Source organism: Eretmochelys imbricata, chromosome 7 (genome assembly GCF_965152235.1).
Source record: "Eretmochelys imbricata isolate rEreImb1 chromosome 7, rEreImb1.hap1, whole genome shotgun sequence".
NCBI lineage: Eukaryota > Metazoa > Chordata > Testudines > Cheloniidae > Eretmochelys > Eretmochelys imbricata.
Window position 1 is genome coordinate 96964541 of NC_135578.1, and position 24939 is coordinate 96989479.

The 24939-nt window shown below is 38.9% G+C and overlaps 1 protein-coding gene across 5 annotated transcripts in view; it reads right to left on the reverse strand.

Annotated features, from left to right (window-relative positions):
- INPP5A (inositol polyphosphate-5-phosphatase A) overlaps positions 1–24939 on the reverse strand; it is a 429418-nt gene that overhangs the window by 14534 nt on the left and 389945 nt on the right. For 4 of the 5 annotated variants that reach the window (XM_077822695.1, XM_077822696.1, XM_077822699.1 and 1 more), the window contains one exon: positions 23465–23538. In XM_077822695.1, the coding sequence (XP_077678821.1) occupies positions 23465–23538 (74 nt within the window). Of the gene's footprint in view, positions 1–23209; positions 23332–23464; positions 23539–24939 lie in introns of those variants that run through there. The other variant, XM_077822700.1, reaches the window with a different exon arrangement.

The following is a 24939-nucleotide window of genomic DNA, read 5'->3' on the forward strand; positions in this document are numbered from 1 at the left end:
GTGTGCTGTATGAGGCAGGGGTCCTGAAGAACAAATAGTATGTTATCATGCAATTACAGACAGTAACATAACCTGGTCAAAGCCTTTAGGTGTCACACAATATGCACGTTAAACAGAACAATAACAAGTGTACATGCACAAGGACTGTGGTTGACAAGGTTATACAGATAAGCTTAATTCTGGTAATTCCTAACATTTCAGTGCTTGATTTGGCACTCAATGTTATTTTAACAGAGTTTTTGTTCTATGTTATTTCTTTTTTTCCCCTTTTCTTTAAAGCAAACTGAGCAAACAGAAATTCCACCTGGAATCACGTTGACCCCCCACCATAGATTATCAGCAAGGATGAACAACAGAATTTTTAGATCAATATCAAAGAGCTTTACCACATGTAGCTGAAAAACTGGAAGCAATAATAGGCTCTTATCCTCTATCCAGACCAGCCACTACAGAGAGATTCCTTTTGCCAGTGTGGTTTTGTGAAAGATGATAGCTTGACAGTCCGGGACACTGAAGTATCTTTGACAAAGGCTACAGGGGTTTACCCTCTATCATCACCCTCTACCATCACCCTGGACTTCAGAAAAGCAGACTTTGATTCCCTCAGGGAACTGATGGGCAGGATCCCCTGGGAGAATAACATGAGGGGGAAAGGAGTCCAGGAGAGCTGGCTCTATTTTAAAGAATCCTTATTGAAGTTACAGAGACAAACCATCCTGATGTGTAGAAAGAACAGTAAATATGGCAGGCAACCAGCTTGGCTTAACAGTGAAATCCTTGCTGATCTTAAACACAAAAAGAAGCTTACAAGAAGTGGAAGATTGGACAAATGACCAGGGAAGAGTATAAAAATATTGCTCAGGCATGCAGGAGTGAAATCAGGAAGGCCAAATCACACCTGGAGTTGCAGCTAGCAATAGATGTTAAGAGTAAGAAGAAGGGTTTCTTCAGGTATGTTAGCAACCAGAAGAAAGTCAAGGAAAGTGTGGGGCCCTTACTGAATGAGGAGGCAACCTGGTGACAGAGGATGTGGAAAAAGCTAATGTACTCAATCCTTTTTTTGCCTCTGTCTTCACGAACAAGGTCAGCTCCCAGACTACTGCACTGGGCAGCACAGCATGGGGAGGAGCTGACCAGCCCTCTGTGGAGAAAGAAGTGGTTCGAGACTATTTAGAAAAGCTGGACGAGCACAAGTCCATGGGAGCTGATGCGCTGCATCTGAGAGTGCTAAAGAAGATGGCGGATGCGATTGCAGAGCCATTAGCCATTATCTTTGAAAACTTATGGTGATCGGGGGAAGTCCCGGACGACTGGAAAAAGGCTAATGTAGTATCTTTAAAAAAGGGAAGAAGGAGGATCCTGGGAACTGCAGGCCAGTCAGCCTCACCTCAGTCCCTGGAAAAATCATGGAGCAGGTCCTCAAGGAATCAATTCTGAAGCACTTAGAGGAGAGGAAAGTGATCAGGAACAGTCAGCATGGATTCACCAAGGGCAAGTCATGCCTGACTAATGTAATTGCCTTCTATGACGAGATAATTGGCTCTGTGGATGAGGGGAAAGCAGTGGACGTGTTGTTCCTTGACTTTAGCAAAGCTTTTGACACTGTCTCCCACAGTATTCTTGCCAGCAAGTTAAAGAAATATGGGCTGGATGAATGGACTATAGGGTGGAAAGCTGACTAGATTGTCGGGCTCAACGGGTAGTGATCAATGGCTCCATGTCTAGTTGGCAGCCGGTATCAAGTGGAGTGCCCCAAGGATCGGTCCTCGGGCCGGTTTTGTTCCATATCTTCATCAATGATCTGGAGGATGGTGTGGATTGCACCCTCAGCAAGTTTGCAGATGACACTAAACTGGGAGGAGAGGTAGATATGCTGGAGGGTAGGAATAGGATACAGAAGGACCTAGACAAATTAGAGGATTGGGCCAAAAGAAATCTGATGCGGTTTAACAAGGACTAGTTAGGACGGAAGAATCCCATGCACCACTACAGACTAGGGACCAAATGGCTAGGCAGCAGTTCTGCAGAAAAGGACCTAGGGGTTACAGTGGACGAGAAGCTGGATATGAGTCAACAGTGTGCCCTTGTTGCCAAGAAGGCCAATGGCATTTTGGGATGTATAAGTAGGGGCATTGCCAGCAGATCGAGGGACGTGATCGTTCCCCTCTATTCGACATTGGTGAGGCCTCATCTGGAGTACTGTGTCCAGTTTTGGGCCCCACACTACAAGAAGGATGTGGAAAAACTGGAAAACGTCCAGCGGAGGGCAACAAAAATGATTAGGGGACTGGAACACATGACTTATGAGGAAAGGCTGAGGGAACTGGGATTGTTTAGTCTGCGGAAGAGAAGAATGAGGGGGGATTTGATAGCTGCTTTCAAGTACCTGAAAGAGGGTTCCAAAGAGGATGGATCTAGACTGTTCTCGGTGGTAGCAGATGACAGAACAAGGAGTAATGGTCTCAAGTTGCAGTGGGGGTGGTTTAGGTTGGATATTAGGAAAAACTTTTTCACTAGGAGCGTGGTGAAACACTGGAATGAGTTACCTAGGGAGGTGATGGAATCTCCTTCCTTAGAAGTTTTTAAGGTCAGGCTTGACAAAGCCCTGGCTGGGATGATTTAGTTGGGGATTGGTCGTGCTTTGAGCAGGCGGTTGGACTAGATGACCTCCTGAGGTCCCTTCCAACTCTGATCTTCTATGATTCTATGATCAGGATGTCTTATTTTTCCAGTGCTGGTATTTTCTGCTGCTTTTTCTCCTTATTGCAGACTTTTTGTTTTAATTTTCACTATTTAATCGGACTTACTTAGAAGTGGGCTTTGTGTATAAAAGTACTAAGAAGCTATTGAGTTTAATTAATGTAATATTACAATGCCAAAAGGTTTTCAAATTTTCCCGAACACCTGGAAGAATTGTTCTCACTACATTTGATAAGTTTGAAAGTTGCTGTTGTGTAGGTAGATATACACAAATGCACTTCTGTTATTTGTACTTGTGTTACTATTAGCAGGAACAAGAACAACATAGCAATAATATTGGGAACCTTAAAAAAACTAAACAGTTTGTCCACCAATATTATTTCACTAATGATACTGTAATTACAGTTACAATTATTTTAAACACAATTATTGTCAGAGAAGCCAAATACCTTTACAAAATACCTACTGTAGTACTATAGACTTCTGTGATCTTAAACCAGCCCGCCAACTGTTAACTCAAAATACAAAAGAACAATACAAATGAATTAAACCTTCCCTTAAAAGGCATTCCGCATAAGGTATGGAAAGGATGAACCATTTTGCTTTTTATGACATTGGGGCAGGTGAATTTTTCTTTCATTCAGAAAACAATTCATTCTATTTTGAGAGTTCATATTTGTTAGTTCTTTTAAAACCATCTGACACATGGTCAGTGTAGTTCTGGATTCCAGCCCTTTTTGCAGCTAGAAAATATAGTGAATTGACTTTGTGGGTAATACTGTAATATATTTTACATTGCTTTAAAATTGTATCTTCTATGGTTAGAACATTGTAACAGTGTTTTACAAAGTGGGACAACACCCCGTTGATGACAGAAAATAAAAATAAGATAAGTTGCAATTTTTTCCCTAGCACAATAAGGGTCATTTTGAAAGATCGAGCACAAAATATCTGATTTTACAACACTGCTGTTCAGACTATGTGCACATTATGGAAGTTCAATCAGGTTTTAGACACACACTCCTTCTTAAAAACAAACTTCCATCACAACATTTCTAAGAGAGTTGAAAACTGCTCCCATTTGGAGGCTGTTTACTTGATTTCATTAATTATTTTATTGTTGGTCTATGACTTTTGTGCCACTAAATTTTATTGTTTATACTTTATATTAAAGATGATACTGAGCTGCAAAGCTCCAACCTAGATGTGAACTTTTCCAGAGTTTGAGGGTAACCAGATCCAGGGTTTTGATGTGGCGCATTACAGAGCTAGTGATGTGTGAATTTGGACCTGAGTCCAAACATTCTCTGCTCAAGCTCACCGCTACTTTATGTATTTTTATTTACCAGTAATGCTGATAGGTACCTTCACAGAAGACTTTTTCCCTCCCTGTTTAATAATAGCAGAATAATACATGGTCAAACTACCAGAGTTTTAATCAAAATCAAGATTTTGAAAGAAAATGGCAAGTGCTTTACACCTAAACTATGCACTATACTTTAAAAAATGTCCAACGTGCTACTACACTAAAGCCATAAGTAACAACATTAGTAGGCCACTGGGCCAAACCTGGGGTGATTTGTGAGCTAAGATGCTGAGGGAGTAGGGTAAAGGGATTTTATTGTTTTCCATTGACAAGGTCCCAGCTGTGCACTAATGGAGCTGGTATATGTGTGACCTCATCACAAAGGCTCAGTTCACTAGCCCAAGTATAGCTTCCAAAAATGAGCATTGTCATAGCCAGACTCAATTTTTTATGGACGAACATATTATTTTTCCCAAATTCATTTAAATTAATGAAATTGCCATTTATATATGTTTCCCTACATTCAAAAGAGAAATCCATGTTCTTTAGGCTTAGTCAGCTCAATCTTTTCTAACAAATGGCCCTAAGTAATTGGACTTCATGTGCTCATCTTCTGCATCAGGTAGTTAAAGCTAAGCTATAGGACACCCTGCTGTTTGAATTAAATTAGCTGCTTCACATTTACCAAAACACTAATAGATCTTCATGATGCTCTGTGAGCTAACTGGCCATGATATGTATCTCATTTAAGCCGAATCGGAGGGTAAACACAGGCCTGCAAACATAGTGGTTAAAGTACAATGTGTTAAACAGCTGCTACTTGCAAATGCTACACTAACACCATGGTGATCAAACTAACAATCAGAGTCAAAGGTCACAATAAAAAGGGGGTCAACCAGGCAATCCAGTAGCAAAGGGTAAGAAGGGTAAACAGGACTTGAGCCATAACTCCACGTAGTACACAAAGCAGGAAGGTTAATGACACAGTGTAATTTTTCTGAGTCTTTTTATGGAGTTATGTTGGGCATACTGTTCTGTGGATGAACAAACTCTTTTGTGTAACTATTATGCTGCAGCTTGCAAGTGTGGTATTAACAGAGTTTTTACACTTTAGTTGGTTTGTCAGCATGAATGCAATGGAATGTTTCCACAGGAGTGTTGCTGTGTGTGTGTGCGTTTGGGGGGTGGGAGTGGGGGTGGGGGGTTGGGTGGAGATACCAACAGATTCTTTCCCAATATGCAATAACTGGCTACTTTTTTACTCTGGAATATTTCCAGTAGAGACAATCTTTTCTTATTGATTATACAACGTAGCCATGCTAACCCATGGATTGCCTTGGCAGCAATGTCAAACTGAACCAGTTTTCCTGTCATTAATGCCTTATTGGCTCCCCTTTGTAGGGTGTTTAGCCAGTTTAAGACTGAAAGCCTGACACACTGCTAACAGCAACTCACATGCTGCATTTTGCTGTTCAATAAAGAGTCCTGGGGCCGTCCAGCTAACACAAGTGGATTATTCAGCAATACCAATGCTACATCAAGTAGCCAATGAATGACATGCCCTATTGCTTTAATAACCAGAACGTTGTACCCAACTAAGTGTATGTAACACTGCTACTATTACAACTGGATAAACTGAACTATGAATAATTCATCCAGTGTTGGCTTGTTTCAGTAAAAGATTCTGAAATTTTTACGCATGGTTCTGATAGAGCTAAATGATTTTTCTGGGAATGTGCCTGACTCTAAGTAAGTTATAAAGCAAGCTATATTTTTACGTACACTAAAACAGAAAACAACTCTTATTGCAAAGAGGAGACAATGGATAGGAAAGCATTCAACTAACAGGACTCTTAAAAAGCAACACTTCCAAAACTCAGATTAATTTATTAATAGCAAAAAGGAAGCAACTAGAGACTGTTCACACTAGAGGTTACAACCTTGTTTGAAACCATTTTTGAACATAGTCAAGGTGGTGGCTTGATTTACATCCTCATCTCCCATGGTTACAGGCTATATAACTATGTTCAGAACTGTCCTTAAACCTTTTCTATGTCACTTTCCTATCCCCTCCCTCCCCCTCTTTGTTCCTAATTTTAAATGTTGCCACACCTCTTTAAAGTAGATTGCAGAAGGAATGTCTTTCTACGTAGTGTGGTTCTTTCCATGCAGTGTGGTTTTAAACAGTTCCTCACCTACTCCAAAAGAGCCTCTTTCCACTTTGGAAATGAATGGAGCATTGGCATCAGCTACCTTGGTTTGATTTTTGGTCTGAGAAGGGGTATATGGGCTAAGAATACCCTTTCGTAATAGATCATAATTGTTTCTAGGCTGAGATCAGGGCCTTCCTTTTCTCATTCCAGCTGAGGGAGCTGTTTCTTTGTTCCACCCTCAGGCAGGTCTACAAGGTTCCAGAATGTTTTGTGGGAATTGACTGATCAAGCATTGAGTTACTCTATTGATGGTTTAAGGTCATTCATTAATATTTACAAGGAGTTTTATGATGCTTCGATGAAGGTGCATTAGAAGTGCAAATATTATTTATTGTTATTGTTATTATTTGGTGGAAACTGCACAAAGCCATCCAATCTTGGATAAAACCAGTGAGCTGCAAAGACACCTGATAAACTCCAATATAATTTTTGACCTTGCTCTGACATTCATTAAATCCTCATTTCAGGGGCGAATAGGATCGAAGTTCACCAATGAGGTGATGTGCTCAGAGCCAAGAGATGGGTGAGTTGCCATATTAATTGACTCCTTTGGATGCTACGAGAGTAATAGTTACTGGTTCCTTGGCAGTAGGTTGATTTTTATGATCTGGGGCCCTATGGGAAAATTTGGTGAGGACTCTGGGAAGCAAAAGCAGCCTATCAAGTAATAAACCTTCTAGCCTTATGCAGGAGGGCAGCATTTGGGAAGTACAATGGCACTGACAGGGTTTCAATGCAAAAGGCAAAGTTGGCATTTGTTGGACTGCCTCTGGACGAAGGAAAGAACAATTGAATGTATTTAAAAATGACCTTGCCTCATATGGCACTGAGCTGATTCACCCTGCTGTAGTATGAGTTAAAACAGAAAACATAATATATCATTGTGTGAAAGCCATGAGAATAAGGCCAAACATATTAGGGAAAAAGTTAATGGGACAATATATAAGGGTAGAAAATAAGTAAGACTAATCAGGTTTCTGGAAGAACATCTGACTAGAGCTAAAGAGAATTCCAAAGGCAAAACATTCTTCTACAAATAAATGGGATTCAACCTGTCATTCTTGGTTACAGGTGTCAAAGCCAAGATATTGTCAATGCAGAGAATCTGCTTGAGGAAAAAAACATCACATAGAGGATATCTGAGCTACAAACATATGTCCAACTAGTAAATTACATGACAGCCTAATGCAACGACAAACAAGAATAGGTCACTTTAAGAGAATGATTAATACATGAGATTACTGTGCATGCAGACTTATCTGAAAGCAAACCTTGTAGGTGGGTGTGAACCCCTGGTAAAGTCAGCTCCTATCTCTGCCATACTACATCTACAAGAATAATTATAATAATTAATGGAGAGAGGTGATAAAGTTAACAATTGCCCACCTGTATCTTGGCTAACCACAACCTCCTTATTTCTTTTTCACACCTACCACTTTTTCCCAATGATTACGGACTGCCAAAGACCCTTTTCCAGCCTCATATTGAGCTGCTTGTTTGCTTATGGCCAGGCTGCCTAGGCAGTGACTGACAGAGCTTGCAGAATTTAAAATTCTGAATTGTATTTAGTCTCTGGTGGTTAGTGTTGCTACTGGCTACATTAGATTACAAAGTGTAATGAGATAAAAACATGAATATTCCCTATTTAAAGGAAATGGATCAAAACTTGAGAATATAGGGATGAGTGAAGGATTCTTGAAAAATACTCATTTAGAAAATCTCTACTCAATCTAGTTAGGGAAGTGAGATTGTAAAGGGCCTAATGATTGTCATGAAATCTGTGGTTTCCCAGGAGGCTGTGATTCTCTCTCTCCCCCTTCCCTTTTTTGTTGTGTGTGTGTGTGTGGACTCTGCAGGGATCAAGGAAGGGCTGCTGCTGAAGGCAGAATAGATGCTCCTCCCCTTCTCACAAACAGGGAAGGATAAATACCAGGGACGGGAGTGGAAAGGGGTAAACTGAAATTGCCGAAATCTGTTTGGGGAAGAGAGAAAGTGTCATTGCCTACTACGTAAGGATTATATAGGAAATTAGGCTCAGATTCAGCAATGCACTTCAGCACATGTTTAACTTTAAGCATATCAAGATAAGTACATATCAAGTGTACTGCTGAACAAGGATGAGATTATTCAGGGATGAGATTATTCACATGCTTAAAGTTAAGCATATGCTTAAATGCACCACGGACTTGATCTGAGTTTATTTTCCTGCATGACTGTCTAATGACCATGTAGGCCTTCTCCCTTAACTGGATGAACACAAGGGATAATATGAAGACTTCCTATAACAGTAAGCAGGCATGTGATCTCAAATGAAATTATGGTTTTACACTGGAGAAGAGGATTAGTTACTTTTTTCAGTTCACAAGTAAGACTCTAGCCATTCTATTTTCAGAAGTGATAAGTGAAAAGTTCAAAAGTTATTTTGGAAGCTTTCCCATATGCAGAATTGACTGGAGAAAGTGGACGCTAATGGCCACTAGCCCAGTGTATTGCAAGACCTTTCAGAATTTGGTCACCCAACTGCATATTAATTATAATGAAATAGTGTTGCCCTAATAACTCTTGACAAGACAGCTACAAATTACACTTGACTCCATGTATAATTACTGTGTTATAAACGAATACAATTATGTTGTACATCCGTCACAATAAATGTATAATTTAAAAAGCATTAATGTGTTTATGTGAAAGCCAAAAATTTCAGTTTACATAGTGCCCACTTTTAAATATTAAAGAAAAGTGAGTTACTGTTTTAAAACGAAACAAACAAAAATCCATAGTTCAAATTGTGGACTAAATGTCTGTAATGTTTAATGAAAAAAAACCCCATAGTCATATCTGCTTTAAAGTACTAAAATGTGTATGAAACAGATTAACATATTTTTCTGCAATCGTGTTATAAGCCAAACACCATTTTAAAGAAAAATAAACATTTACATTCTCAGTTGAGACCTCTAAAGCCAAGTTTCAGCCCACAGCAAATTTGTATAGCTCATTAGAGGGGACGGATAGATCAGTGGTTTAAGCATTGGCTGCTAAACCCAGGGTTGTGAGCTCAATCCTTGAGGGGGCCACTTAGGGATCTGGGGCAAAAATTGGGGATTGGTCCTGCTTTGAGCAGGGGGTTGGACTAGATGACCTCCTGAGGTCCCTTCCAACCCTGATATTCTATGATTATGAACCCTTGAAAAATGTAATTTTTCTTTAAATATATCTGAATTTCCTGGGGTTTTCTGGCTTAAACCAGACCTCTAAGATTACTTTAATTTAGTGTGGGCATGTTTTTATGCAGTTATTTATCCCAATGGATTGTTAGCTTAACCAATTTCCCACAGAGGCTTTAAACAAAGTTACTCCCTCACTTTCCTCATAGACTTGTAGAGTATATAAGATGTATGTTAAGGTGTGTGTGTGTGTATGTATGTATGGGCACCAGCCTACTCTCAGTTTCCCACTAAACACCAAATGGTGAAAAGACAGCTGCATATCAATGCCCTTCTCTCTTCCATAGGTGTCTAGACTTGGCAAATACAGTATTGCAGGGAAGGAGCCATCAGGTATTTCTATTTCTCTAAGGATTTAACTGCACTTTTATTTAGAGATCAAAAAGGAAATGATCAGTTTCAAAATGATTTTTAAATTATCATAAGATGTACTCTTGTCAGAATAAGGAATGTGTTCAATGTTATCAGGATTAGAAACCACTTATTTCTGGTACTTATTAGAGAATCCAACTTTTACTCTTAACAACCATTAATACGATGAATAGAAAGATGATGACAAAAGTTTTAAATGCAAGTAGCTTTTCAAAAGCTAATATTAAAAGGCGGGATACAATAAGAACTGGACATCTAAATACAAACTGGTTTTCCTTCTGTGACCTGTGAATAGTGACTCATGACACAGTATTTTCTTTCTCACAAGCATTAAAAGCTCACACCTTATTAAATGTAGTTCACAATCAATTGAAAAGAGAAGCTAGCAGACTACGAAAGAGTGAACTGTTCATGATTCTTGCAGAGTATAATGAAATCAACAGCTACAAATATGGGGGTGGGTGGGTAAAAAGGGTATAAATATTGCAACCCATATTAGTACTGTTGAGAGGGCAGGAACTTCTGGATACAGCACTACGTTGTTAGGGGTCTGTACAGGGTGCCAGAATCAAGATGTCACAATTCATATTGGTATAATATCCATAAAAATCTCAAAACAGAAGAAATCTGGACATTTTTGTAAATTAAACAATTTATATGTCAAAAAATGCCCAACCGCTTTGAAGAATAAATTAACTCTTCCTTGTCTAAAACAGAATGTTTAGAAGCTTTTCACATTCAAAATGGTGTATTTTATCAAAAAGGACACAAAAGTATGCTTTTTTGTTTTTATTTGCATTTATTCATCTGTTACTTTAAAATTTTCCTAAATCCTAGAAAGCAGAAAAAGCAACACTTGTCTACTATTTCTATATGGTGGCTAGATGTTGCAAAATAAGTCTTTCACTGATATTTATGAATACGTTGGAAGATTTTATGAATTACGAAGAAAATACAACTCTTCCTTCTCCTCTTTTTCCCTCCCTCTGAGAACCAAAACACATAATCATCTTCTCATTTTGTGTCCCAACACGTTTACTGTCTCCTGTACCTAAACAAGTCAACCTGACTCTTCTTGTCAGACTGCTAGCACTTCATCACTGCAGTGTCATGCCTCTCTGGCTCCAGGACCACCACTAACATGGGAAAGCCAAATTCATCACAAGGGTGTGCAGTGTTCATACTTGTCATGCCTGACCTGACTGATGACTTTTTGAGCGTAAGTGATATGAATTTACAGCGGTATTGCATTCTTTAAAATTAAACACAAGACATGAGACTGTAACTTTCTTCAGTCGCCCTAAGTATATTCTTAGCTGCTAAGCCTCTAACACTGTGATTTTCTTCCTCCCTTGCCCTTGGGAGCCAAGATTTTCTGAGAAGCTATGACAAAAATATCAAACTATATCTATACAGTAATTACTTGAAATGCACTATTATAAGATGCTATAACTTTACAAAGGGAATATGAAAGTTTCAAACCAAGAGCTGCTTATATGCAGATTCATCCAAAACGTGCAGCATGGATTTGTGGGCTTTCATAGTAACCACTTCCTTAAATAAATACAACCCTCAGAAGGTCTAAAAATATATGCCCAGACAATCATGCTTTCTTTACTCTCTTTGAAATTAAAAAAGTAGCACCACAGAGAAGTTCAGAAGGAAACAAGCTGATGTCACCATCTCATATTTTACTAAGACACAAAAATATATGTAGAAAATGTGCCCACTAAAGATGCATACACTAAGATTATTACAACCAGAAGCAAGACTTATTTAAACTTTCTAAACAAGCAGGGGACTCTAAAAGAACTAGATCTGATGTCTAACTACAAGTGCGTAAACTATACTCTTGAAAACACCAAAACTATTAAATGCTATTCTAGCAAAATAACATAATTCACATAATTTTTGCAGGTATAGAGTCCAATTCACAATTAAATAGGAAAACATTATTGGTCTACTGAGAACTATAACAAATGCTATTATTAATGAAAAACAATTCTGGTCACCCTCCTTATAAGAAAGATTGGTTAATGAAACTTAACTAGAGAAATATCCTTGAACGTGACATTGCTGTAGTACAAGGGGGTGTGCGGGCATTGTTGAGATTTATGTATATAGGGAACACTACACATTTCCATTGCTTAAGATTCACAATGGAAGTACTGGCAAAAAGGTAACTGTAACTCAGGACTTGCTTCTTAGAAGAGATATTTTTCTCTGTCTCACATGCATGTGTCCATCGCCAGAATATCTAGGCGTCATCAGAGAGATGAAATGGGTCAGCTGATGAGCAATAGCAGACAATTTTCTCATGTCCTCCCATCTTGATTAGGGCTGTATTAACTTGGGTGCTATGGGAGACTGAATCTTGCTGGAAGGAAGATCTTGCTGGACAAACTGAAGCTGCCTTACTGGTGGGGAGGTGTGTCTTACACTGCACTCCAAAAATGAGGAGGGCACCATAATCTTCAGTGGCAGGGAATTCTTCAGCTGGAGGATCCTATACAAAAAAACCATCTTCTAACAACTGTGTGCTTTGTCCTGGACTCCATTAGCTTTAGTGATACTATGAACTAAAGAATTCCAGAAACTGTATGCTAAAAGGGGCGGCAGTAGTGGTGGTCAGGTCCTAGATTACTGCAGACTTTGTAGATTAGGAATAAGATCTTGAATTGGATTCAGTGTTGGATGCGAAACAAATATACCACATGCAACAATTGCATAGTATGTTTCCCCCGTCAGGATTCATGCTGCTGTGTGTAGCACTGTAGTGTTATATTGGTTTAGATATGCAGCTGTGCACTTAATTTGAATAAATGTATGTGCAAATCAAGTAATTGCATAAGCAAATGCCAAACAAAAAAAGGGAGAAAATTATAGTGGTCCTAATTACTCTTTTAATTTTTTGAGAGATGCTAAATGCAATATTAAATTTATTCACGAGCATACAATGGCCATATTCTACCATGAATCTTAGGCTAAAGCTTTCATTGACTTCAATAGGACATGCACATTTGAGGTTATTTGCAAACCTGAACCATAATTAAAAACATAACACAGCACTCTCAATAGAATAAGTTTATATCCCTTACAAAAATGAAAGGGTAGAGTAAGGTTGCATCAATAAGATAAATTTATCATCTTCGCTTTGACAACTGGTGGAACAGCTAGAATTAAAATGCTAATCACGAAAAAGTTTTATTTGTAAATATTGTACGAAAAGATTAAGTACTATATCATTTAGTTAGTATTGTGTTTGAATGCCAAAGTATAACAATGTTTCAGGCAATTAAAGCTGACACACACACAAAAAATAAAAAAAGACTATATGGGCAAAGTGCCATGAGATAAAAAAGATGAAATACAAAGAATGCTAAAAATGTATCACTGGAATTTTGTTCTAACAAGGTTTTACTCCAATTGATAATTCCAAAGCTTTTATATTTCAGCATTTGTTATTGAAAGTTAATATATATGTGCTGACCAATTTTTCTGAAATTCTTGCTTAATGCTATTTTTACAATTTCTTACAACTTCTTTTTAAATTCAAATGCTCATTTATTAAGCACATAAGCCTGAAACAAAAGTGTCTTTAGATCTTTCTCTCTCCATCTTCCCAGTGAAGAAAGCCTTTGTTTCTTGCATTTGTAGAACAAACAGATGTACCATACACTTTCCAGCTATGCACAGCAAGAAGCTTAAAGTAGTACTTTCTGAATTTACAGGGTTGGTTCCACTCTCCGTAGGTTAACTAAAATCATTAAAATTCAGTCCCACTGGCAGATATGACACAACTATCATTGTTTATGAAATCACGACATTTGCCATGAAGATTTAAAAGTGGGCAATTCATGTGAAACATAAAAAAGGACTACTATTTTAGAAGAAGAGAAACAACATAGGGAAAGAACTGCAAGAAAAGTAAAGTATACCATTTAGTTGGGCCTTTTTGCTTGATGCTGAGTAAGTGTAAAGGTCCTACTTGAAAAGAAGGTTTGATTGATGAAAACTGGCTTCTTGCTTTTCAAAACCTCGATGTATAGCACCTACCACATGTTGGACACTACTGCAATACAAATAATTAATAATACTAACAAACATAGTCCCACAGAAATCAACATGTTTACTTCCATGAGTAAAGCTAGCATGATATGGCCTCTGGTAGCTCTACTAATATTGGATCCACATTTTGCAGTCCTTATTCAGTCCTCACTCAGGCAAAATTTCCACTGATTTCCATGGCTGCACAAACAGTGCAGGATTGAGCTCTTATTTATTGTTCAAAATTTATTTGGGATTGTGTTGTCATATAATCCAGAATAAAAAATAAAAAGACAGATGAAAGAAACATTCCTCATAATGAAAAGCTCTGTGCTACTTGGGGCAGGGTACATGTGTGATTTCTTCTCTACTTTAGGCTGTGCAGTTTTGGTCTTTTCACTTTTAATTATATTCTTAGCGTTCTGGCTACAAAGAGAAAAATGCGTTTAGGAAGTTTTGTTTGCTGGGAACCCTTAATTAGTATCTCAGCCATGCATTAAATAAAATATTAGCTATAATTGCTTCCTGATTATTGTTTATTATTAGGGCTGTCAAGCAATTAAAAAAATTAATCGTGATTAATTGCGTAATAAAAAAATTAATCGTGATTAATCATGCTGTTAAAAACAGAATACTATTTACATAAATATGTTTGGATGTTTTCCGCATTTTCAAATATATTGATTTCAATTACAACAGAGAATCCAAAGTGTACAGTGCGCTCACTTGATATTTATTTTTTATTATAAATATTTGCATTGTAAAAATAAAAAATACTATTTTTCAATTCACTTAATACAAGTACTGTAGAGCAATCTTTTTATCATGAAAGTTGAACTTACAAATGTAGAATTATATACAAAAAAAACTGCATTCAATAAAACAATTTAAAATTTTAGAGCCTCCAAGTTCACTCAGTCCTACTTCTTTTTCAGCTAATTGCTCAGACAAACAAGTTTGTTTACATTGGCAGGAGGTAATGCTGCCTGCTTCTTGATTACAATGCCACCTGAAAGTGAGAACAGGCTTTCGCATGGCACTGTTGTAGCCAGCATTGCAAGATATTTACGTGCCAGATGCGCTAAAGATTCATATGTCCCTTTCATGCTTCAACCACCGTTCCAGAGGACATGCGTTCATGCTGATGATGGGTTCTGCTCGATAACGATCCAAAGCAGTGCAGACCAACGCATGTTCATTTTCATCGTCTGAGTCAGATGCCGCCAGCAGAAGGCTGATTTTCTTTTTTGGTGGTTTGGGTTCTGTAGTTTCCGCATTGGAGTGTTGCTATTTTAAGACTTCTGAAAGCATGCTCCACACCCTGTCCCAATCAGATTTTGGAAGGCACTTCAGATTCTTAAATCTTGGGTTGAGTGCTGTAGCTATCTTTAGAAATCTCATATTGGTACCTTCTTTGCGTTTTGTCAAATCTGCAGTGAAAGTGTTCTTAAAACAAACAACATGCTGGGTCATCATCCGAGACTGCTATAATATGAAATATATGGCAGAAGGTAGGTAAAACACAGAGCAGTATACATACAATTCTCCCCCAAGGAGTTCAGTTACAAATTTAATTAAAGCATTATTTTTTTAACGAGCATCATCAACATGGAAGCATGTCATCTGGAATGGTGGCCAAAGCAAGAAGGGGCATACAAATGTTTAGCATATAGGGCAAATAAATACCTTGCAATGCCGGCTACAAAAGTGCCATGCGAACGTCTGTTCTCACTTTCAGGTGACATTGTAAATAAGAAGCGGGCAGCATTATGTCCCCTAAATGTAAACAAACTTTTTTGTCCTAGTGATTGGCTGAATAAAAAGTAGGATTGAGTGGACTTGAAGGCGCTAAAGTTTTACATAGTTTTGTTTTTGAGTGCAGTTACATAACAAAAAAAATGCTACATTGCATTTTGCACTTTCATGATAATGCTACATTGCAAGTTGCACTTTCATGATAAAGAGATTGCACTTTTTCTTTCTGAGGCCCCCCCTCAACATACTATAAAAACCCTATGGCCCCGCTATGCCACAACAACTGTTTTTCTACATATAAAAGCCAGGATCAGCATTAGTGGGATTTGCTACCATCATCAGTGCATATGCGCCCACCTTAACAAGCCCTGATGATGCTAAGGAACAGTTCTATTCTGATCTCAACTCTCTCATCAAGTCAACACCACAAAGTGACAAACTAATCATCCTAGGAGATTTCAATGCAAGAGTAGGTAAAGAAATAACAACTGGCAAGGTGTCATTGGGAAAAATGGCATTGGAAAAATAAACAAAAATGGTCTCCTACTCCTAAGCAACTGTGCAGAACATAGCCTGACAATTACATACTATCTTCAGACAGGCAGACAAATATACAACTGCATTATCTTCAGACAGGCAGACAAATATACAACTACATGGATGCACCCCAGATCCAAACAATGGCATCTAATAGATTACATCATTGTCCGACAATGTGACATAAGGGATGTCAGGATCACCCGAGCCATGCGTGGAGCAGAATGTTGGATGGATCATTGAATGATTAGGTCAATACTGAATCTACATATTGTACCTACACGCCTGAAACACCCCAAAACAATCAAGACGTCCCCTGCTATTGTTAAACTAAACCATGCATCCTATTGAAACAAGCTACTAAGTGTACTAGAAACCAACTTTGGTGATAACCCTGTCTCATGGGAGGAATTCAGAGAGACAGTACAAAAAACTGCAACTGATGTCCTTGGATGGAAGAAAAGGGCCCAAAGTGACTGGTTTGATGAAAATAATAAGGAAATCACAGTACTCTTGAAAGAAAAAAATTAGGCTTTCCAAATCTGTCAAAAAAAGATATTCAGTCCACCTCAGAGAGAAACAGATTTAAACACCTGCAAAGCAAGGCACAAAGACAACTATGCTTGATACAAGATAAATGGTGGGAGAAGGTAGCAGAAGACACTCAAATGTATGCAGAAACAAATGAAACAAAGAAGTTATCTGATTCCTTGAAGCTAGTCTATGGACTTTCAAAAGTGGGCACAGGTTCACTCATGATGGCTAACGGCAAGACAGTCATCAAAGACAAACATGGCATGGAACACAGATGGGTTGAACATTTCAGCCAACTACTGAACAGACCCATCCTCAGTTGAAACAAGTACTATTAATCAGATACTTCAAAAGCCTATTCAACACCATCTTGACTCACCACCCTCACTTGAAGAAACAGAAAAGGCAATCAGTTTGACGACCTCAGGAAAGTCCTTGGGCAGAGATGGAATACTGGCAGAAATATATTAGTCTGCAGGTCCAAAGGTGGTAACAACACTGCAGAAGATCCTTACTGACATCTGGGACAACAAAGAAATGCCACAAGACTTCAAATATGCCACAATTATTCCTTTATTTAAAAACAAAGGCAACAAAATGGTCTGTGATAACTACAATGGAATATCTCTCCTATCTGTTGCTGCAAAAATCTTTGCTTGTGTCCTCCTGAACCAACTGATTTAATCTGTCTCAGAAGCCAATCTACCTGACACTCAGTGTGGATTCAGACCTGGTTGTAGCACCACAGACATGATTTTCAGTATCAGGCAAATACAAGAAAAATGTATTGAACAAAACATGAATCTGTTCAGTGTTTTCACTAATCTGACAAAAGCATTTGATACAGTCAATAGAGAAGGATTATGAATGATCCTCAGCAAATTTGGTTGCCCACCAAAACTGGCAAAGATCATTCGTTTATTTCATGAGTCAATGCAAGGTCAGATACTTTTTAATGGAGATCTCACTGACTACTTTCCCATTTCAAATGGAGTCACACAAGGCTGTGTCCTTGCCCCTGTACCGTTCAACCTCTTCTTCACCCAAGTTCTCAACCATGCTACAAATGGGCTCAACAGAGACATATACATCAGATACAGACACGACAGCGCAGTCTTCAGTCATCTTTGCGGACGATAGTGCCCTCCTGTCACACACAGAGGGAGATCTCCAGTGCATCATAGGTCGCTTCGCTGAAGCATCAAAATTGTTTGGCCTCACAATCAGCCTGGATAAAACTGTGGTGTTACACCAATTATCTTCACCGCTTCATGCCATATCCCCTGGCACATCCGTTAGTGGAATCCAACTAAAGCAAGTTGGCAGTTTTACCTCTCTCAGCAGCAACATCTCCAATGATGGATCTCTTCACAAAGAGATCACGAATAGGCTGCAGAAAGCTTCTCATTTATTAGGAAAACTACATAGCAAAATCCTGAAATCCCACAACATAACCCTCTAAACAAAAAAACTTTATAATGTTTTTGTGCTCACATCTCTCCTCTATGGCTGTGAGACCTGGACACCATACAAATGGCATATCAAACAGTTAGAGGCCTTCCATATGCGGTCTCTGCATACCATTATGGAGTCTGCTGGCAGGTTCTCTCCAAAAGACAAATGCCATAAGCATCAAGGCCATGCTGATAAAAGCCAAACTACAACACATCATTAGTATGCCTGAACATCAACTCCCCAGAAAAATTTTCTATGGAAAATTTGTACAGGGACATGGGAATCAAGGCTGCCCCAGAAAGTGCTACAAGGAAAGCATCAAGAACAGCATACACTTTGGTGCAATAAAACCAGATGATCTTGAGAAGGCTGCATTAAATAGATCAGCCTGGCAACACACAGCACTCAGAGCTTTCCAAGCCTTTGAAGAGGACAGAAATAATCGATTGTTAGCTGCAAGGGAAATGCATCATACTACTGCTATAGCTACCAAGATGCTCACCAATGACTTTGTCTGCCCAATCTGCTCACAAGCATGTGTGTCACACTTTGGACTTCAGGGTCACTCCAGAATCCACAAAAAGAGATAGCATGAAAACGTCGTCGTCGAACCGACAGACTACACACACACAAGCTGCTACCCATTCACCTTCCTATTCTTGTGCATATAATTTTTTCATGTTCTTAATGCTCCTGTTCACAGCAGACCATTTTCAAGCACCATTTTTTTCGCTACAAGAGAATATATCCTTGCCTATCAGGGTTAATATATATTACATATAAAAGCATTAAAAGAACATTATTAAGGTTGCAAAGTCAACCATTCAAAAGTTAGAAAATTGCAGAATTAATGTTGTCTGTGCATATGCATTATCATACAGTCTTTATTTACATGATCAGGTACTATTTTTTTCACTGCAAGCACAGACTGGACATTACTCACTTAATGAGCAACTAGTCAATATTTTGTTTTCTTCTCATTGTTCAATGTACAGCCCTAAATCTTATTTACTGCACACTATTTATACCTTGCTCTGAAGACAGAATATTATAATTTTCTCATGGCTTTCCTATGGTGGTCAGCACTATAGTATCTGAGTGCGATAAAAACATGATTTTATTTTCACAACACCCCTCTGAGATGAGGGGGGGCTATTGTTATGCCCATTTTGCAAGGAGGAAGTTGAGGCACAGTGACATTAAAGTTACAAGAATCCACTAATTTTGGGTGCCCAAATTGAGAAACCTATAATCTGATTCTTCAGAGTATTTAGCATTATATAGTACCTCGTATATTCTAAGCACAGCTCCCACTGACTTCAGTTGCAGGTTTGAGTGCTCAGCACTTCTTCAAATCAGATCTCCGTCTCTCAAATGAGGCACCCAGAAAATGAGGAACACACAGTTAGTGACCAACTGTGAAAAGTTTGGTTTAAATGACAGTATCACAGAGGCATACCATGGCAGAGGCAACGATAGAATCAAGTTGCCCAGCGCACCATTTAACTATCTCAATCACGAGACCATCCTTTCTCTTTCTGCAATCCTCTGCTCATTCAGTACACGCTTTCCAACTGCTACAACACATGAAGCATGGGTTCTACAGACAACAATCTCCTTCGCTGTACAATACTGATTCTTCCTCAGACCTGGTCCATCCTGTGCACTAAATCAGGCCTGTATCCTATGGAAAAGCTAGGATGTGATCATGTAATTAAAGACTGTATCATAATGCATATGCCCAAGGCAGGGCCGGCTCCAGGCTCCCAAGTAGGTGCTTGGGCGGCATTCAGAATGGGGCTGCAGTCCGTGTCCCGCGGCGGCTTTTGAGAGGCAACTCCGCCGCTCTTCTGGGCACGATGGCAATTTGGCGGCAGCTCCGCCGCTGGTGGCAATTCAGCGGCAACTGCTTGGGGCAGCAAAATTCGTAGAGCTGCCCCTGGCCCAAGGGGGCTGAATTAAGGTTGCACAGACATTTTCTAACTTCTGCATGCTTGACTTTGCAATCTTAAGAATGTTCTGTTAACATAGTTTTTTCTGTATAGTTTCCTAGGTTTTGGTTTTTTTTAAAAAAGAAACTGAAAAAAAAAAATTCCATTATGTGGCATCAAATTGACACCTGCATGGGTCATCAGCAGGGTTGGAACCTTTGGATTCACTACACTTTCCTCTGTCATTTGAACTAACAGAGTAACTGACAGCAGTAGTACGTTGCCAAATGCTACATGGATCAGCACTAGAGGGGCATGGGTTACTTTGTCAGGGTGTTTCACAGATATTTGCTGACAACAGAGGAATGGTGAGACTCAGGAATTTTGGCTTCCATTCCAGGCTATGGAGGGGAGTATGATCAAGTGAGCATAGACTCTTCTGCCTATCTGTGCTAAGCTTGACTCCTTCTGCCCTGTCCCCTCCCCAACCCTGGCTCCTTGTTCCAGTCCCAAGTCTCCACTTCTCAGGCTTCTCATCGCAGTTTGAGTCTCCTTGCCCACTAAGTCCTAGTCTCATCTCTCCAGAATCCGCATCTCATCTCCTCCCTAGTCCCGATCTCCTTCCTCAGCCAATTTCAATTTCCCTCCTTCTGCTTTCTCATCTGATCCTTCTCCCACCCCCCACTCATGTTCTTAATTCCCACTGGCTTCTAGTCCTAATCTTCCTCCCCAAGATCCTCATCCAATTTTAAGATTCGCATCCATCCCCACACCCCCTGAATCCTTGTCTCAGTCTATCCACCTGGCTAGTGCCAGTTCTTTCCCTGCATCTCAGTTCCTTATCAAAACTATCAGATCTATTTCCCCTCCCTGACCATGTCCTTCTTGAAACCCCAATGGTTCTCTGTCCTGGTCTCCTTGCCCAGCCAGTACCATTCTCTCCCAGGATCCTCATTTGATCTTAGTCTCCCCTTAAAATTTCTCTTGCCAACTCCCAGTCCCAGTGTTCTTACCTACCCAGTCACAGTCTCTTTCAGCTCCCGGACCTAGTCTCCTTTCCCAACCAGACCCAGTTTCCCCACATACCCAGCTCCCAGTCCTACACTCTGCCTCTAGCTTCCAGGGTCCTTGCCACATCAGTCCCAGTCTCCTCTTTCAACTCCCATTTGCCCTCTCCCCCTCTGCCATCTTCTAGTCCCAGGCTCCCTCTAAACTCCTTGACCCAATCACCTCTGCATGTGAATCAGTTTGCTTCCTCTTCCATGCAGCCTGGCCCAGTGGTGTGGGAGGGGGCACTGCCAGCACAGGAGACAATACCCTTGTTCTCAGTTCAGGTCCCCAGACCAATTGCCAGTAGTTGTCCAGAGCTGCCATTGCAGGGAAAGTTCTGCTCAGGCCGGGGCTGGAGCATGTCCAATGCAAATGGAATCTTTGGGGAATTTAGCTGCCAAAATTGAAGAAGTCTCTACTGAGAGTGTGTGAACTCAAGATTTTTCAAAGGCTTACAACTTGGCCAAATTTAGGCTGCTTTTCTTGGGAACAGTAAAATGCACATCCCTGACAAAAGGCTATTCCCTGCCAAATTTCAAGGCCCTGATTCAAAGCAGGGGGGTGCTAGAAACGATCTCAAAATTTTTTTAATATGGGCAAATCAACAATTTTCCCTAGCTTTGTTCTGGGAAACGGCTGAACAATTTTGGCTGAAATTTTCCCAAGACTTTAGCGTGATGTAAATATGCAGTGTGGAAAATATCTGCCCAAGCAGATAAAATTTGGCAATGTTGTTATATGTAAGTGAAAACAGGGTCTTATACTAAGAAGTGTGAAATAACCTTAACAGGCAGTTCTACCAGCTGTGCCTCTAATGACGTGCAATATGACCAGCTCCTGGAGGCTTGAGGCTCTTTTTTCTAGGAGTAGCATAGCACTACAGTTATGTCACTGATACCGGGGGTAGTGGCTGGACTTTAAGCTATATATGTAATTATATGTATTAATAATTCGTATATTCAGAAATACTGAGGCCAAACCTGAACATTAATGCAATGTATGTTAGAACATGTTATCCCATAAACTGAGCCTAATCTGATAGTTGCCATTAATAAATAAGGCAACTACAATTTCTTACAAGACAGTGCTAATACTGGTGGAATTCCGTGGTGGTCTATATCCTGGTAACAAATCCATCTGCCCTCCCCCTCTCTGACCAGGTACATAGCTAATGAAATATACTTGGAGATTTATACACTACTGGTCTTCTGTTATCATACTCAATCAATAAGAACAATTTAGAGCAGTGGTAACCACTTCATGCATACTTCCATTGTCCCTAGGGATCAATATACTCAGTATCACAGCTGGCTGGTGAGAAGTAACGAGACTATGATAACAAAAAGGGAAGCTTTCCAATTTTTTTCTCAGATTGTGCCAAAACATCATACTTTTGTGTCTACCCCAATGGAAAAAAACCTAGTTACACATACAATAACACTTTATTTGATTTTACAGGACTCTGCCCCATACAAATTATAGCATCTTCTCTATGACTTCTTGCTTCTCAACTCTAGCTTTCTTTGTGATACTATTTTCCCTTACTTCAAAGCAACTGCACTAGACATGTGAGAGTTGAGCTCTCCTTTCTTGAAATAGAGTCACAGATATTTAGAAATGGCTCAAAGTTTTCTTGGATTTCTCCAGAATAGTACTGTCATTTTAAAAATTCTTGGTTTTTGTTTCTTTATGGTTGATGTTTAATCACTGTTAAAATTCAGTTCAGGGGACAGGATCAGGTTTAAAAATCACATTTATTTAAAAACCCCACATTTATTTAAAACCAGTCTTACTAACAATACTGGAGATTATAAAATTATTTCAATTTCTTTTCATCCTTCCTGATATTTATCTTTTAACTGAGCAATGAAATCAGACTAATCACTTTCACATTTTGTTCAAGTCAGTTTCTATTTAGTGCAATTCCCCCTCATGTAGGGGTACTTTTCAAAGGTTTGAAGCCAAGATTTATTTATTTTTTGTTATGGTAAAATTTCTGAACAGCTTACTTGGGCTTAGTGCACAAAAATAGCTATAAACTCAAGTTCTACACACAAGTCTACGTTAGAAGGCACTCCAGTTTATTACAGTATTCTGAAATCAACTATACAAATATGGGACCAGTTGAATCCAGATGATGGGATATTTACAGACAGTAGAGCATTAGCAGCATGCAACCTGTAAGTTGTCACTCTTCATACTGGTAACTGAGGGGATAGAGGAAGAGCTGTCAAACTTTATGGCGGGAAAAAAAAAAAGTATATATACACTCTTTCTTGCCCTAATAACAATTACATTTTAGCCATCAAGTTAAACAAGTGGACTGTATATGTATCTTACCTGGGTGGAAATGAGATGTCCAGTTCATACAATTTGTCTTTAAAGACAGACAGCTCTTTGTCGAATTCTAAAAGCTATAAAAAAATAAAATAGAATTAAACAACTTGTTTTCTTTATCAAACTGTAATAACTTAATTTTTTTTTGGTATTACTATATGATTTAATGATCACATACTTTAGTAATATATCTTATTTGGAGCATACATCCTTACAGAAGAAATATCAGTACTAGGTCAATGTAAAACACTTCAGTGTTCTGATCAGAAGATGAAAAGGCACCCTATCAAAAAAAAATCCTTCTTCATGATCTCAGTGAAACAGGTAACTTTTGCTCTTTAAACAGAACTACCTCATGCACATTTACTATTTCAAGATTAGTCTAGATTTTCAAATTTCATTAGCAATCTTTTCGGAGATAAAACTAATTAACACCTTTAAAAATGCTTAGCAAATCAATATACTGATCAAGCCACAAAATATGTCAGTAAACGTACAATATAAGAGATCTTTAACCCGGATAAGAAGGTACAGCAAACACAAGGATGTGCAAATCATTCTTCCTAAACAAAGGCAAGCAATATTTTTGCATAGCTATTTTTGCACAGTATAGGCTAGATGGCAGAAAGAGGTATGTGTGCCAGAGGCACTACATAATATTTAACAGACATATTTATAAGCCTAGGTTTAATGTACTGTTTATATAAGTCCTTGCCAAATTTATTTTCCTTGAGACCACAGCAAAGAAAATAATATCTGTAGTCTTTTGTTCATAAACACAAACCTGTTAATAGAAGTCAATGATAATAGCTGTGTTAAACCAATAACCATTCTGATGGACATAAACAACCTTATTTCAGAACCAGATTTGGTGTTAATCTGACATACAAGTGAATTAGTGAGTAAAAAAAGCTCAAAATCTGCACTGTTACTGACCATCGCCCTGAGTAAGTGCCACTTTCTATTTTGACAATCTTGTCATCAAAGTAGCACCCTTTATGATGGCTGTGTGTTTACCCACTGTTCACTAATAATTAATCATGTCCCATCTCACAGCTGTGCTGATACCATTGTATGAATGGCAGAGGTTCCCAAAGAAATTAGATTGTGTCCCTCTTTCCTCTCTGCCACCTCATAAATCATTCCTGAAATGTGCAATTAGCAGCTACTTGTTCACATTAATTATCTGTGTGAAAAGCAGCTACCTGAACCACCTGCATTGCTGATTAGCTACCTCCCTATGGTCCACCTATTTTTTTCTTCAGTGCTGCCTTGAATCTGTTTTTGTATCTGTCTACATGTACGCATGTGGACACGAAGGCATTACGTTTTCGTGTTTCTATTCACCAATTTGTACAACGGTGTGTTGAGAAACATTTCACAAAAAATGCCATTTTGAGATACTTTGTACAAGGTTTAGTATTTTGACAAATCGCGAGGCACACAGTTATCCATTTTTATACATGATTTTTGGAAGA